This window comes from Juglans regia, chromosome 7 (genome assembly GCF_001411555.2).
Source record: "Juglans regia cultivar Chandler chromosome 7, Walnut 2.0, whole genome shotgun sequence".
Classification (NCBI taxonomy): domain Eukaryota; kingdom Viridiplantae; phylum Streptophyta; class Magnoliopsida; order Fagales; family Juglandaceae; genus Juglans; species Juglans regia.
The window spans coordinates 12024959-12042949 of NC_049907.1; the positions used below are offsets into that span (position 1 = coordinate 12024959).

At 37.8% G+C, this 17991-nt stretch overlaps 1 protein-coding gene across 1 annotated transcript; it reads right to left on the reverse strand.

The window, feature by feature from the left end:
- Window positions 1–4927: 4927 nt before the first annotated feature.
- On the reverse strand, window positions 4928–5902 carry LOC108984903. The gene has a single exon (XM_018957002.1). The coding sequence runs from the start codon at window positions 5900–5902 to the stop codon at window positions 4928–4930; it is 975 nt and encodes a 324-aa protein (XP_018812547.1).
- Window positions 5903–17991: the final 12089 nt, after the last annotated feature.

Here is a 17991-nt window from a genome sequence, read left to right on the forward strand (position 1 = left end):
TAAAGTCATGAATCTCTAATCTCATGCACCATTTATTTAAAAAGCTATTAATTACCCTTAATTAGCCTACCCTTGACTTCCAACTTGTAACCATGCACCTTGCTGTTTTCAAGCAACCCGTGACCTCATAAACATGATTATAGACATGATGACCTCACACAAATATCATACCAGCATGTAATTGGGGATGCAAGTATAACCCCCACTTGGTTGCTAGGTTTTGCCAAGCTAGCGTATTCTCAATCCCACTGGATCGTTCGGTGTTGCTCAATATACCAGCTTCGCTTAGCCTAATGGCTTATTATATCTTACCAGGCAAAAGATTTATTAAGATCTTATTTACAAATACATGGCAGTTCTAGATCTCACATGATATCAAACATCAATAGGATCATGATAACATGTGATTTAAGCATGTAGACTTTGTGATGATCATAGATTTTCAATAAACATATAAGCTATTCATAAGAAAATCATGTCTTCTAGGTCGATGTGGGGAGAAACTTCTATGTAAATTTGGTTATTAAGAGAGAGCATTTGTGTTCTCTACATAAATAGCAAAAACTTTGTTATATCTAGCATATAGCTATCTTCTTCTAGACTCAACATTGTATATAAATGGACGAATTTTGACTTATGATCAACCTAGGCCTTTCATCCTTCTTTTAGGTACTCATCACTGTTGAAGTCCTTTTGTCCAAACGGGATTAGTTAGCTTCTGTAAACTCCGATATGTCTTGAGCTTAATTATCTATATGTTTTTTAATTATGAGTTTTATGCTTTGGGTTCGACAATATATCCTTGGGCTAGAAGCATTTACACGGCAGAAATACATGAATAAGAGAGCCTCGGGTGCCTACGCGAATGGTCCCCAAGCGCAAGTCACCGAGTTTCGTCGTGTCGCCTTTTGTGTACTGCTAATTTCCAAGAGTTTCATGTTCTCTCTCCGACACCGACAAAATGAGAATTTTATTCTACAACAACTGCCTTAATCGAGATCTTATACAATGCACATCATAGCAATCCAACACTGCATCGTGTCAAATTAAAGTTATTCGAGTAAAAATATGGACTGGTCCAATTTATTTGAAACATTTTCCCAATCATTAGTTCTTATCATTAGTTCTTATTTCTTGCTTTCTAATTTTTTTTTTTTTTTGGTATTTATATAAAATCGCAACTTGTCTTAAAAGGTTAAACTTATAAAAAGAACAAGATTTTATTGTTTATTTTATGAGTTCTTCTACTCAGCAGCCCTACACTGCACCATCTGTTGATGTGAGTTTCTATTTTTTATTTTTTTCCCTCAGCAGATATGTGGTGTAAAGCTGCTGAGTAGAGTTTTTCTTATTTTATATCTTAATATATACTCCCGGAAAAATCTATTTATTATCCTTTTTATCATCATATTCTCAACATTTTTTGACGTGTTATTAAATGATAGGTCCACAGGTGAAACATAATAAATAGTATCCAATCATTTAATATCATATCATGAGATGATGAGAAGATGATGGTAAAATGAATGATGAGTAGAATTACTCTTTCTCATATTACGTACCCCCACACATGGGCTAGACTCATTCCTTAATAAATTGATCCAACATATGAAATATTTAATTAAATAAAAGTAAAATGTAGACTCAGCATTCGAATTTAAAATCTATGCTCTCATATAAAATTACCACAGTTAAATTATTCTTAATAATTTAGTGGAATCTCTCCATATCGTTTGTACTATTTTTTTTTTTATAGAAAGATCATATCATTCATTCATAGGAAATCAAAGTGATTATAGACAATTATCAAGCCAAACGGCTTGAGAAATACAGTCCGGAATACAATTCCATCAAATAGCCATACTATCAACTTGAAACGCAGTCCTAGCCAACTTATGGGCTACCATATTGCCCTCCCTATAAACATGAGAAAACATACAAGCTGTAAAACACGGTACCAGCTTCTTAATCTCATAATATAACACACACCTAATAAAGAATTAGACATGCTATCATCATTAAGGGCTTCAATACATAATAAACTGTCACTCTCCACCAGTAACTGAGAAACACCCATAGAGACACACTGCTGCAGGCCTCTAAATATGGCCAGAAGCTCAGCGCCCTCGGACCCTTCCATTAAACATTCAGCTCTACTCATCGCCATAAGAATACCACCCTTTTTATCCCTCAAAACAGCACCTACACCTGCCTTATCCCATTCTGAAAAAACAGCAGCATCAACATTTAATTTAAGCCAACCTGTTGGAGGTAATTTCCATTTGTAATGCTTCAAAGCTTGGACTCTTGATTGGCCTTGAACTTGATCAGAACTTTTCAGCAAAACAAGTGCACTTTCAGCCACCTTAGCAGGACTTAACAATTCCTGAGCATGTACCCACTTATTTCTTCTAAACCAGAATCCCCAAGCCAAAGCAAATAAAATAGGCAGCTTCTCATGCATTTTCCTCTCACACATTTGTAGAGCCAACTCAAATAAAGTAAGTTGCTTATCAAGGAATAAATCAGGGAGGTAAAGACGCCACACACCTTGGAGAGCTGCACAGTTCACCACGGCATGGGTTGTATCTTCCTTCTCCACAAAACAGAAGCTACACAAATCATCTGAGAGGACATGTTTCTTCACCAAGTTCACAGCTGTAGGAAGCCCATCCTTACACGCACGCCAACCAAAAATCTTTATTTTATGCGGCACTCTCATTTTCCACAAGTGTTTCCAGAATTTTTGATGAGCATGCATATTAGAAGATTCAGCACACTGCAGTCCCATATGTGAATAAATGAACCTATAACAGCTTCTCACACTGAATAATCCATTTCTTTCATGTTCCCAAACTCTCCTATCTTCAACCGCATATGAGTATAAAGGAACTTTAAGAATTTCTGATACTAAATTTGGATTGAAGAGGGCCCTAAGCTTTTGCACATCCCACATATTTGCATCCTCAACAAACAAAGAATTCACCACAGCAGAATTTATACTCTCATTTCCAGCACCTCCTTCTACTGTCAGCGGGAGATGTCCAGGAATCCATTTATCATGCCATATATTAACCAATCTCCCATTTCCAATACGCCACCGACAGCCAGCTTCTACCCATTTTCGAGCCTCCCAAATACCCCTCCAAGTATAGGAGGGACACCTACCGAGACTTGCATTCATAAAGCTAGTGTGAGGGAAATATTTAGCCTTTAGTAATCTGTGTAATAAAGACCCTACATCTTGAGATAATCTCCATCCTTGCTTTGCTAGTAACGCAAGATTAAAACTTCTCAAGTCTTTAAAACCCAATCCTCCATTAGACTTCTGCTGACACAATTTAGACCAACTCAACCAATGAATTTTCCTCTCAGCTCCTTTTTGGCCCCACCAAAACTTTGACATCAACCCTTCTAACTCCATACAAAAGCTGGAAGGGAGGAGGAAACAGCTCATTGTAAAGGTGGATATAGATAAGGCAACTGCTTTTAAAAGAATCTCCTTCCCCCTTGTGACAACAGCTTCTCCTTCCAAGCTTGAAGCTTTTGCCATACCCTTTGTTTTATAGACTGAAAAGCACTTTTCTTTGACCTCCCTAAGATCGGTGGAAGACCTAGATATTTTTCATATTGTTGGATTTCACAATTACTCCACAGGTTTTTAATCTCATTCCGAGTGACTTCACTTACATTTCCACTAAAAACAATAGCTGTCTTTTCTTTATTAATACGTTGGCCTGAAACTTTTTCATATTGTTCCAACAAAGATTGCACCCTCCTATTTTCAGCCACCTCCGCCCGACAAAAAACTACACTATCATCCGCAAAAAGTAAGTGGTTAATGAGAGGAGCACCACGAAAAATCTTGACTCCAGATATTTCATTTCTCGACCCTGCCCTTCTTAATAAAGAGATCAGCCCTTCAGTGCAAATGAGAAATAAATATGGGGATAATGGATCCCCTTGTCGTAATCCCCGAGTAGGAATTATATTGCCTCTCGCTTCCCCATTAATTAAAACAGAAAAGGAGACAGATTTAATGCAAAACATGATCAGCTCAACAAAACTCGGATGAAACCCCATCACTTCCATTACGGACTTAATAAAAACCCACTCTACCCGATCATAAGCCTTACTCATGTCTAACTTCAAGGACATAAATCCCTTCTTTCCTTTCTTTTTGTGCTTCAGAAAATTGACCAGCTCATAAGCAATTAAAACATTATCAAAAATAAGACGCCCCGGGACAAAAGCGCTTTGACTCTCACTTATAATACAAGGCAGCACAGTTTTGAGTCGATTAGAAAGAGTCTTTGCAATAAGTTTGTAAAGCACGTTACACAAACTAATGGGCCTAAAATCGCCCATTTTAGCCAAACATTTCTTCTTGGGAATCAAGACAAGATGAGTATGGTTTAGAGAAGTAGGGAAAGAACCTGAGTTGAGTGCGTGAAGAACTGCTGCAGTAATATTGCCCCCAACAACATTCCAATATTTTTGGAAAAAAATTGGAGACATCCCATCCGGACCCGGGGACTTTGTTGGGCTCATTTGATTCAAAGCTGCCTTAACTTCTTCTGCTGTGAACTCCCTCATCAAATTTGAATTCATTTCGGTAGAAACTCTCCCTGACAGAGAAGCTAAGAACCCCAAAGAATCAGCATCCGTAGCTGGGGATGAACTAGTGAATAAGTCTTTAAAAAAATCAATAATAACCCTATCCCGCTGTACACCCTCTTGCCACACACCAAATTCGTCTTGGATCTTAAAAATCTGGTTCTTTCTCTTACGTTGAGAAGCCTTCATATGGAAATACCTCGTATTACAATCACCCTCCTTAAGCCACAAAGCCTTTGACCGTTGTCTCCACATAATTTCCTTTCTCTCTAACCAAATCTGTACTTGACTCCTCGCTAGATTGAGTTCTTCAATAGGAACCATATCCCGGGTCCCTCTCCTGCAGATTGTGTAAAAATTTTTGTGCATTATTGAGTTTAGCCTGAACATTACCAAAACTTTTTTTATTCCATCCTTGCAACTGATTTCCACACTCCTTAATCAAACCCAAAGCCTCATTCATAGTAGCTGGACCCTCACTCCTCCCCCAAACCCCTTTGATAATGTCTTCACATTCCGCCTCACCAACCCACATGGCTTCAAACTTAAAGGATTTTTTAACAAAATGAGAACCAACTTCTCCTTCTAAGTTTAACCAAATAGGTAAATGGTCGGAGTAGGCGGCCACACCATGCGTCACATGGGCTCTAGGAAAACTGGCCCACCACTCAGAATTAACCAAGCACCGATCAAGCCTTTCTCTAATGCATTTATCCCCAGCTCTACGGTTTGACCAGGTAAACTTTGGCCCTAAATAACCCAAATCCCTTAGTCTACAGACATCAACTACCTCTCTAAAATCTCTAAGCTGTCTTTCAGGCCTAGGATTGCCCCCGCTTTTCTCATGGGCATGCAATATCTTATTAAAATCGCCCAACACCAACCACGGTTTATCATTATCACGACATAAGGATTTAATCAGATTCCATGAATGATGCCGTAAATGAGTTTCGGGAAACCCATAAATAGCAGTTAAAAACCAGTGACCTTGCCGCAAACATGAATCTTTAATAATAGCATCAACATGATTAGAAGAATAATTAATAACAGATAGATCTATCTCAGCATCCCATAATAACGCAATACCCCCTTTCCTTCCTTGAGAACTAATACCCAAACAATTTTGAAAACCTAACTTGTACTTACAGGATTCCATTTCGCGAGTGGACAATCTGGTCTCCTGCAAGAACAATACATCGGGTCCTTCCCTCTGAATTAAATCACAGAGGGTACGAATGCCACATGGGTTCCCAAGCCCACGTGCATTCCAACTGCAAATTTTCATGGATCTCGGCGTGGCTGCTCCACAGCCACCGCCGATATCTCTGAGTGCGGAACGGGGGTCCCATCCACTGCTGGTTCTTGAGCAACGACCATTCGCTTTGAGGAATGCCCATTAGAATCGCCTACCGTCTTCTCCCCTTTTCGTTTTCTGGAAATCCCCTTCGACGCCTCACGCCCAAACTTAAGCTTCTGAAAACCTGGCTTTGTCGTTTCATGAAGGACCGAAGTTCGTTTCCATTTCTTGCTATTAACTCCATCAGGCCTTTTGATAAGGCCCTCCTCATAAAATGCAGTCGGATTGTTTAGACCCGTTTGTGCTGGCCCACCAGGCCTTAGGACATTATTGTGAGCCTTAGTCGGATCTTTCTTAGAATTCAGAATAGATTCCGGCCCATTAACCCTTTTCCGTAATTTCTCACCCTGCTCTGGATGCCCCTGCCTCCCACGTTTCGGAATAACCGTTTCCTGACAAGCTGCAGGTGTCTTCGTTGCAGGTGGATTTTCGGACAGAGCAGAAGCACCACCTTCCATCACCATATCTAGTCCCCTCTCGACCACTACCGTACTCGCCACCTCCTTTGAGCCTGAATCGGGAGATATCCCCGGGGAAGAATCGGACCCCAGCTTGACGGGATTACGTCCTCTGTTTTCCACCATCGATGGTTGCACACCAGCCCGAGTACCAGCTCGGAGCCACATACCGTAAGGAAAATCCTTCACAGAGACCAACTCAGGACCTCGTATAGAATTAACACACTCTCTTTCGCTATGTCCCAAGCATCCACACCGGTAGCAAAATATGGGAAGTCTTTCATAAGAGAAACTGACCCACACTGGTTCTCTGCCTCCAATCGTGAATTTGGAACCCCGCAGCAGAGGTTTATCAACTGGCAATAGGACTCGTACTCTCAAGAACTGACCCCATTTCATATCCCCTGCCTCCACATCCACCTCCTCAACCGTACCCATTTTCGAGCCTAATAGTCGACCAACATATTCGGTGCGGGCCATTAAAGGTAAGTCGTGGATCCTTACCCAAAAAGCGGCTGTCGTCAACTTAATCTGATGAACCTGGCTCCGGCCATCAACTTCAGCCATTAAGACCAAATGATTATCAAAAGACCAGGGACCCCCCCTTAAAACCTTCTCTTTATCCTTTATACTTTCAAACTCGGCGAGCATAAGAGTGGAGTCTAAATCCCTGAACTTCACCCCTAACACTAAATGCCAAGCTTTCCTCATTGTTCCCTTAAAAATCTCCCGATGATAGTGTCGCTCAGTAAATAATTTCAAGATCAAACACCGACCGCTACTCACGAACTCATCTGCTAGCTTTTCCGGTTCCACCACCACTTCTTCATTCTCCTTCTCGGTCAGAGATAACCGCTGATAGAGATTTTGGAGAGAGTCCTCCATTCCCGGTCGTCACTGCACTGGCGGCAGTAGAGAACGCCTCTACGTAGATAACCCTTGGAAACCTAGAGAGGAAAAAAAGTTGTAGCTATTTTCGTACTATTTTTTTTAACTTAATGTTAAATCTTGCATATCTCTCGTACACCGCTTGACTTGGCACGCATAAAAAACACAAACAAAAATGAGTGGTGCTCCACCCACTAAGGGTGTAGCCCGATGTTGGATCCCAATAAGATCATTTGATTTTTTTTTTTTTTTATACCTTTACACATTTTGTAAAAAAAAAATAAAAAAATCACAACATCATTCAAATATATTACCTTAATCGTTAAGAAAAAAATAAAAAAATAAATAAAAATAAAAAAAATTGTTGGTAACCATTTGTCGGGAAAAGTAACATTATTCAACAAAAATTGAGAGAGTGCATTTGAAGTGGATCAGCTGGGTAGCTGCACTCGATCTCAAGCACGTGGAGGTTTTCTTGGATAGCGATGGTGCATTTCCAGAATTTAAAATGATAAAAATAGAGGCTTGATGCCATTTGGTACCACATTATAAGGTGGGGGCCGGAGGCAGCATTCTTACCTTTTCGATCGGCTTTCATAACCTCCCTCGCTAATATCATGGCATGCTCTTACTTATGACAAACCCCTCTCGCTTACATCACTAATATAATAATCCTCAAAAGATTTCACACGAATTGATCCCTATCAAACATTGACTTACTTTTGGATATAACCCCCATTTATTTATATTTTCCAATTGGGAATTGCATAGCAACTCTCATTCTTTAATTTATTGCAACTTTTTTTTTTTATCCAAATTACGTAGCTCGTGATTCAGCACCTAGCTAGCACAAGTACTGAAGACTTCAGATCTAGATCATAAAAATATATATATATATATATATATATATATATATATATATGAAAATGGAAGATTATACAACCTTTTATCCCCAAACTATTATTAACTTTTCAATTTGCACAAGGAATTTTTTTTTTTTTTTCAAAATATTTTGATTTAAACCCTAAATTACCAATATATTTTTTTGCCCCTTTAAGATTGTATCAAGGAAAATGCTATTTATACATATAATTTTTACTTACATAACAACACATGTTAACGTATTAGCTATTGATATGGTGAAGATTATAAAATTCGAATTTAAAAAAAAAAAATTGATAAAATGGGTCTTGTACATAAAATTGTAAATAAATTTGTAAGTACATGTAGCATTACTCTTATATCAAATGACTTATTTTTCGTTTGATTTAGTGTTCGAATCTTAATCGAAGATGAAAAATGAAATATAAAGATTGATATAGAGTTTAATGCAAATTAGTACTTTCATACTAGTTTAGTATCCATATTGAAAGATCGATGAGTGTTTCGTGATCGAAAAGTTTAATTAATTGAAGTTAAAAAAGACAAAAAAAAGAGACTACCAAAGAGTTTTAACTCAAACAAAACCTTTATCCCAACAATAATTATTCAATTTTTGGGTAGATGTGTGTATCTTATACAATGATTGTAAAGGGGCTGTGTTCTAACCGAATTTGATAGTTTTAATACAAAAAGGGATGGAGAGATCAGTATGATAACATTGTAGTAGTGTATAAGAACTCGATCGTTATCACGAATTTGTAATCAATTAATCTAAGAGAAAAGAAAAAGTAATTCCAACAAACAAACTGACTGGAAAAGATGCTCAATCAGTAGGTAACAGCGCGCTTATTGCATCAAACTGAGTCATCTGGTACTGGACGAACGGGTTGACTCACCATTGGAACATTGTCCACCTCAGATAAGCTACATGCATCGGAAACGAAGATGGAAAACCAGACAAAGAGTGGCGTAACAAGCAGAATGAGACCAAAGGGCACCATCCAGAGTTGACTGTTTGTGGGGTGGTATTCATACTCCCACCATCCCAGAGTTAAACCCCCCATCATCATCACCATTAACGACCATAGATAAACTATTCTTTTCTTCAGTACTATCTCCTGCTCGTCCCTGAAACTTCCATCTCTCTCTTCCTTTAACGACCCCATCAAACTACATCCAAAACGACTTCTGGGAAGATTTTGAAGTTAGAAAAAGAAAGAGAAAACAGCAGTAGCACTATTGGTCTGTGTTCCCCAAAAAAAGAACAGAAAAAATAACATACCTGAGGGATTTTGTAACTGGTTTATGCTGGCTGTGAGAATTAGAAGATCGAAGAAGAACTCGAGGTTTGGAACTATATATATATATACATGCATATATATATATATATGTGTGTGTGTGTGTGTGTGTAAGGTGGGTGCTGCAACTGCTGGTGATCACGCAGCGGGAATATGGGAGAAAAAGGGGGACGGATAGCCGGAGATAATTTGGTGTGTGGCGCGGGAGGGTAAGAGGCAAGCTAAGACCCATGACTGATGCTTTGGATTTTGCAATATATACAATTAGTTAAATTCAATTGAGGGTAGCATGAGACGTGCCTTTTGATCAAAGTTGTTACATGTTAAATATTGCATACATATAGAGGTAGGAGATCAAGACAATTACGTCTCAGGTTTTGAAACCTGCAGGTACGTACGTAGGGATCGAAAAGGAGCCATCTGGGGTAGATGATCTGTTTGTTTTGATCTATTCAGGTACTATCTCGTGGCTCTTTTGACGAATGGTTTGTTTATTTTTAGTAGATTAGATGGGTTTGCTATGGAACTCCCTTAGTGGCTTAATTAGTACATCATGTCTGCCTGTAAACATCATGCAATAATTAATTAAACTACTTAATTCTGATTAATAAATTACAAAACTAGTGGGATAGATTGATAGATAGATACTTGTTTTAAATTATTATATACAGTTGTTAATTAACAAAGGGGTATGGTAAACATTCCCTTTTAGTTGTTTTTTAGGAAAAATTTTTAATTCTTAAACATTCCCTTTTAGTTGGTCTTTGCATTGAGAATTTTGACATATGATCATCCTATGTGAAAGCATCATATAAGAAACAAGTCTCTTAATTGTTTGCCCTTTTGATAAATTGTAAACGAAAAATACTAATGGAGTCGATACTAATTTGTTCGACATCTTGAGTTAAATTTTAAAAATAGTCGTGCTACACTCACCGAGAGTATTATAGCCTGAGGATAGCTTCCGATAAAGTCATTTGATCTTTTTTTTCATTCATTTTTTTATGCTGATCTTAAATATTTTTAAAAAAATCATAATTTTATTAAAAAAATACTTTCTTAATTACTAAGTTAAAAAATAAAAAAGAGGGAGAGAATTTGTCTTGGGACCCATCCTAAGGACAACTAGCATTTCCCTAAAAAAAAAAAATACCCCAATAACATGCTTGCTACGTACGTCAACAAAAAGTTTAAAACATAAGAAAATACATGAATAAGCCTCCCGTAAATCACAAAAAATTCGATGTAGGCACATGTGGTTTTCACACACCAACACACTAGTGATCCGATTATGACAACTCAAGAGGAAAGTTCACTTCAAGAAAATAGATAAAAATCCTTTACTATAGTAAACTTGGGTGTATGAAGAAAGAGTACACAAATTTTAAAATGAACAACTAAAGAAAAAAGGTGAAGAACAAAAAGAAGAAAAAGAAGTAGTAGCGGTTGCATCTGATGATGATGCGTTCATTGTTTAAAAGATTTATACTTGTTGTTTAGCCTAAGTGGGTAGGGATTCAATCTCATGTTACGGTTGCTAAGGATTGTTGTGTATTTAAGGGAAAAACATAAGTTGAGAAGTGCTCTTTAAGGGCATCAGATTTCCTTTACTATGGATACATAGACATCCGTGTAAAAACTCAAATACATGTGTCCCACTGCATATTTCATTGATGATGATTGAAAGTTATATAAGATGATACTTTCTTTTTGTTTAGTTGAAAATCACAAGGGTGATACATTTGGGATGGTCATAGAGATGTGCTCAATGTTAAATATTATAACATGAACATTAATAAATGGATCTTTGATTTTGTATGATCCACAATAATAAATAATAATAGTAAAAGTCGTACCTTTCTCCATCTGTTTGATGAAGAAATAAATCTGGCTATGAGAGAAGGATCACCCTAGCAACTTGGCCTCACTAGTGTCTCCCGATGGCTAGAGGCACTCTAATGTTGTAGATGAGAACCCTTTAACCCCTCTGTCCTATTTATAGATTTCTGGCCATCATGAAATCTAAGTCTTTAAGTTAGACTATAATTAGAGATAAGAGTTAATCTTATCTCTTAGGAGTTTAAATCCCATTATAACTCTAACAACTATTTAAAACTCTATCAGATATGGGTGAGTGGGACATAGAGTTCAAATAGAACTCTTACATTCTCCCACTTGGCCCATACGCCCATAAATGATATTTTCCGTTCATGAGTTTATTACAGGAAATTAACCATACTGTGCAAATTCATTTCCTGAAAATTTTCATAGCTTAATTTACATTTTATGAGTTCCGTAATATCAATGTCAAACTAGATACTAATGCGAGTCATGGCGGTCCTCTGTTATATAATCAACAAATTCCCTTCCATGTACCACAACATCAGTAACCTAATTTAACATGATCTTTGATTGGGATAATTAAGGCTAATGCTATAATGCCTTAGGTTTCAATTCATGTCTATTGTTGACATTATCTTGTCATCATTCATCCACATCATTTAATGTATATATAAAGTGGAAAGACAAGAAAAACAGAAACAAAATAACCATAATAGATATCATTAAGTGTCAAAATAGAATTCAAAACATTTACAAGCTCATTAACATGTTCATATCATAAGACCCATTCTATCAACATGTTCCTTAAATAGCTTTGCTACTAGACCCTTTGTTAATGGGTCTGCTATCATGAGCATAGTACTAATATGTTCTATGGACACTGTTTGTTTCTGTACTTCCTCCTTAACGCTTAGGTATTTGAGCTCCATGTGCTTGGCACCTTTAGAATACCTATCGTTCTTGGAAAAAAATACTGCAGAGGAATTATCACAATAAATTCTCAGCGGCCTGGCTATAGAGTCGATAACTCCAAGCCCTGAAATAAAGTTCCTCAGCCATAAACCATGTACTATGGCCTCAAAGCATGCCACAAACTCAGCCTCCATTATAGATGAAGCAGTGATGGTTTGCTTCATACTTCTCTATGAGATCGCTCCACCAGCCAGCAGGAAAACATAACCAGAAGTGGATTTCCTGCTATCAGAGCAACCAGCAAAATCAGAGTCTGAGTATCCAGTTACCTCCAAAATGTCAGTTCTTCTGAAGGTAAGCTGGTAATCCTTAGTTCCTTGCAAATATCGCAATACCCTCTTTGCTGCTTTCCAATGAGACATCCCTGGGTTACTTTGGTAGCGCCCAAGCATGCCAACTGCAAAACTAATATCTGGCCTCGTGCAAATCTGTGCATATATCAAGCTCCCCACGACTGATGCATAGGGGATTTTTGCCATCTCTTTGCGCTCCCACTCATTTTTAGGACACTGAGATAGGCTAAACTTATCACCTTTTGATATTGGAGTGTCCAGTGATGAACAACTTTTCATGCCAAATCTCTCAAGAACTCTTTCTATGTAACTTTTCTGAGACAATCCCAACAGTCCTTGTTTTCGATCTCGAAAAATTTCGATTCCGATCACAAAAGATGCCTCACCCATATCTTTCATTTCAAAGTTCTTAGAGAGAAAACCCTTGGTTTCATAAAGTAAGCCAAGATCACTGCTAGCTAACAAGATATCATCAACATACAGAATCAAAATTATGAACTTACTCCCACTGACCTTTAGGTATATACATCGATCAACAATGTTTTCTTTAAATCCAAAGGCAGTAATGGTATCATTGAATTTTAAGTACCATTGTCGGGAAGTTTGCTTAAGTCCGTATATTGATTTCTTAAGCTTACATACTAGGTGATCCTTGCCCTTTTCTGAGTAGCCTTCTGGCTGCTCCATGTAGACCTCTTCATCCAAACTTCCATTTAAAAATGTCGTTTTCACATCCATCTGGTGTAACTCTAAATCATAATGAGCCACCAATGCCATAATGATCCTGAAAAAGTCCTTTTTAGATACTGGAGAAAAAGTCTCTTTGTAATCAATGCCTTCTTTCTGAGTGAAACCCTTGGCAACAAGTCTGGCCTTATATCGTTCAATATTGCCTTTTGAGTCGCGTTTGGTCTTAAAGACCCATTTACACCCGACTCTTTTACTCCCTTCAGGTAATTCAACGAGATCCCAGACTTGATTTTCATCCATGGATTTCAATTCTTCTTTCATGGCATCGATCCATTTACTAGAATCATTTCCGTGTATAGCTTGTGAAAATGTTAGTGGATCTTTACTTGTCCCAATGTCAAATTCAGATTCCTGGAGATACACCACATAGTCTGTTGAAATAGCAGGTCTTCGATCTCTCTGAGACCTGCGTAAGACAACCTGTTCTGGTGACTCCGAATTTGGTTCGTCAGTGATATTATCATTCTGAGATGGATAATCATTTACATGTTCCAATGTATCATTGTGATGATCAATTAGAGGAACTATTATCCTTTCTGAGGATGTAGGTATAGGGACATCTATCCGTACTTCCTCAATTATCACATCTCTGGGTTCAATTCTCCCACTGATCTCACCAAATTCAATGAATTTAGCATTTCCTGTTTCCACTATTCTCGGACTGTGATTAGGACAGTAAAACCTATACCCTTTGGATCTCTCTGGGTACCCAATAAAGTACCCGCTTACAGTTCTAGGATCCAATTTCCTTTCATGTGGATTGTAAAGTCTCGCTTCGGCTGGGCAACCCCAAACATGCATGTGCCTTAAACTTGGTGTCCTACCAGTCCATAGCTCGAAAGGAGTTTTTGGAACTGACTTACTAGGAACTCGGTTTAAGATATACATTGCCGTCTTAATAGCTTCACCCCACAGTGATTTGGGTAAGGTAGTATTGCTTACCATACTTCTGACCATATCCAATAAGGTCCGATTACGCCTTTCAGCAACACCGTTCTGCTGTGGCGTCCCGGGCATCGTATATTGTGCAACAATGCCACGCTGTTCAAGAAGTTTGGCGAATGGGCCAGGGTTACGGCCCGATTCATCATACTTTCCATAATATTCTCCACCTCGATCCGACCTGATGATTTTCACTTTTTTATCTAACTGCCTTTCCACCTCCATGAGAAATACCTCAAGTACTGAAACAGCTTGAGATTTCTCATGTAGTAGGTAGATATATCCAAACCGTGAAAAATCATCAATAAAGGTGATAAAATATTTTTCTCCACCAAAACATTCAGTGGAGAATGGTCCACATATATCAGTGTGAATTATTTCAAGAAGCCCTTTACTTCTTGTGGCACCTTTCTTAGTATGTTTGGTTTGCTTTCCTTTAATGCAATTCACACACACTTCAAGATTAGTAAAATCAAGATGCGGAAGTATCCCTTCTTTTACTAATCTTTGTAACCGTTCTTTGGAGATATGCCCCAATCTTTTATGCCACAAGTCATAAGAATTTTCATTCATAATGTTTCTTTTAGTTCCAATACATGTTTCATGGTACTGAGTATAGGTATTTTTAATAAATGTATTATCGAGGCAAAGTCGATAAAGACCATCGGAAAGAAACCCAAACCAATAGATAAATCATTTCGAAATAAATTGAAACTACCATTATGGAACGAAAAAGAATAACCATCAGTATCAAGTCTGGATAAGGAAATCAAATTACGCCTCACAGAAGGCACATATACTGTGTTATGAAGGTCTAAATATTGACCGGTACTTAAAACCAAACGAAAAGTTCCTACGGCTAAAACTTCAGCCTTATTATCGTTTCCCATAAAGATAAATCGTTCACTGGGACTTGGTGTTTGGCTTGTAAGGTATCCCTGCATGGTTATAGAAACATGAACATTAGCACCTGAATCTAACTACCAAGAGTTAGTGGGAACATTTACAAGGTTTGATTCAAAACATACAAAGGCAAGTGACTTACCTTTCTTTTCAAACCAAGCCTTACATTTCGGACACTCAGCTTTCATGTGTCCATGCTTCCCACAAAAGTAGCATTTGCTACTGTTATGTTGAACCTGATTAACTTTCTCAGGCTGCTTTCCTTTCGGTGGTCCAATTCGTTTCATCTTGCCATACTGGTGCTTTTTCTTTCCGGCTTCTTTGGTCACAAAATTAACAGAGTAATGACCTTGTTGTTTCAGTCTCGCTTCTTCCTGAACTACCATACTTGCCAACTCATTCACATTCCATTTGTCTTTAATAGAATTATAATGCATCTGGAATGGACCATACTGAGGTGGCAATGAGTTCAGAATAAACTGAACAATGAAGGACTCCTCAACTTTCATTCCAAGAGTTTGTAATCTAGCGGCAATATTGGTCATTTCAAGGATATGCTCTTGCATTCCTTTAGCACCATCATATTTCATGGTGGTAAGTCTAGCCATAAGTGTTCCTGCTAAAGATTTATCTGCGGACCTAAATCTCTCCTCAGCATTTTTCAAAAAAATTTGGGCTTCCTCAGCACTAGGGAGTGAATTTTTTATATTTTCAGCTATGGTCATTTTCATGAACATCAAACTCAGCCTATTTGATCTCTCCCATTGTTTATAAGACTCTCTCTGATCTCTATCACTATTCTCAGTGATGGGTGGTGGTTTTGGACTCGTAAGTGATGAGTCCAAGTCAAGGACTCCCAAGGTGAACCTAACTCGCTCAACCCATTCAGAAAAATTAGAGCCAGTCAAAACAGGAACAGATGAAGTTTGTGAGTGTAGTGATGTAGGTACGCTTACTGCAAGAAAATTTTATCACATAATGCTTTGAGTTAGACACTTATAAATAATAGTCAGAATTTAAACAATTATGGATAAACTAATAGTATCATCAAGACCCTCCTTTGGGAGTAGATCTTAATACACAAAGTGTTCTCACCAGTATTAAATTCTGTGGATGAACTAGTTGTATCATCAGAATTCTCCTTTGGGAGTAAACTCTGATATACAAAGTGTTCCCTCCAATCTTTACTTTTGATGGATGAACTAGAAGTGTCATCAAGACCCTCCTTTGGGAGTAGATCTTGACACACAAATTGTTCACTCCATCATATCCACCTTACTATGGGTTTAATGATTTATCATAAAAATTAAGAAAATCTTGTACCTTTGGGCAACCAATATTTTCTTAATTTTTGAAGTAAATCATTTGCCCTATATTGGATAAAATATGCATGACATAATAATAGCCAAAATAAACAATTCATACATGTATTTAATAATATGCATAAAATCTAATTAATACATGTATATAATAATAACATGTTAATAAATTTAATACATGTCCTTAACAATAATAACATGTATAAAATTCAATTTTATACCAACAATAACATGTTAATAAAAATTAATATATGTCTTTAACAATAATAACATGCATAAAATAACAGAAAATAAATTCCAGAATTTTTTTTTTAAATAAAAAATAATATAATATTATTATAATATAATATAATATAACCGGTCCGGGTCTGGACCGGACCGTACAGTAACCCGGGCGGAAACCCGGTTCAGTGATGAGGCTGGTTAACACAGTAGACCAGAATTCGGGCCTACTGTACAAGGCCCAATACAATTCTGTTTTTTTTTTTTTTTTAATATATACCTTTCTCTCGGGCTGGGCCAAGGCCCACGGCTCAGGCCCTTTACAAAACAGAAAAACAAGAAAATACAATAAAAACTCGGGTTGGGCCAAGACCCACGGCCCAGACCCGTATCAATTATAAGAAACCCTACGGTTTCTTTCTCTCCCGCCCACAGTGCTACATCATATCCTTTCTTCTGTGATGGCGCCGCAGCACACACAGACCAGCCTCATCCCGCAATGGTGGACGTTGCCGGCGAGGAAGAGCTCGGCAAGGGTCTCCGTCCACCTCTTGCCGCCGACATCCAAGTCACGGTTCATTTTTTTTTTTTTTTTTACTGCTTTTCTCCTCAAAACCGCCGTGGGCAGTGGGCTTGAGAGCCCTCTGCCGCCGTTACAGAGATGCCGGCGAGGAGGTTCTCAGCCTCCTCGCGGCGCCGTCCTTCCTCAGGGTTTTATATAGGCAGGAACGGCACCCATTCGGGACTTCACAGTCCCATTGTGCCGTCCCGTCTAGCTCCTTGCACAGCAGCGTGTAGAGACACGGCCACTACTCACAGTGGTTCCACCATATACGGTGGTTCCTCAACCTCAACCACACGGTTCCACCAGAGTTGTTATTGGAATTTTTTTTTTTTTTTTATTACCAACACGCATCAATGTAAACAATGCGTAATATTTGAAATACACTCAACCAAAACAGATGCAAGTAATCGTAACAGGAGAAATAGGTACAAAACCGAAATATATTAATAATTATCAATGCATCGTAATTTCATATTACATAGAAACAATCGTTATAAAATTTTCCTCAGATTGTAAAAACAATGTTTTTAATCTTTCACAGAATGATAAAATCATAATATATGAAAGCACATGTTTACTATAAATTTTATTGAGATCATAAAAATCTATAACCTGAAGCTCTGATACCACATGTTAAATATTTTAACATGAACATTAATAAATGGATCTTTGATTTTGTATGA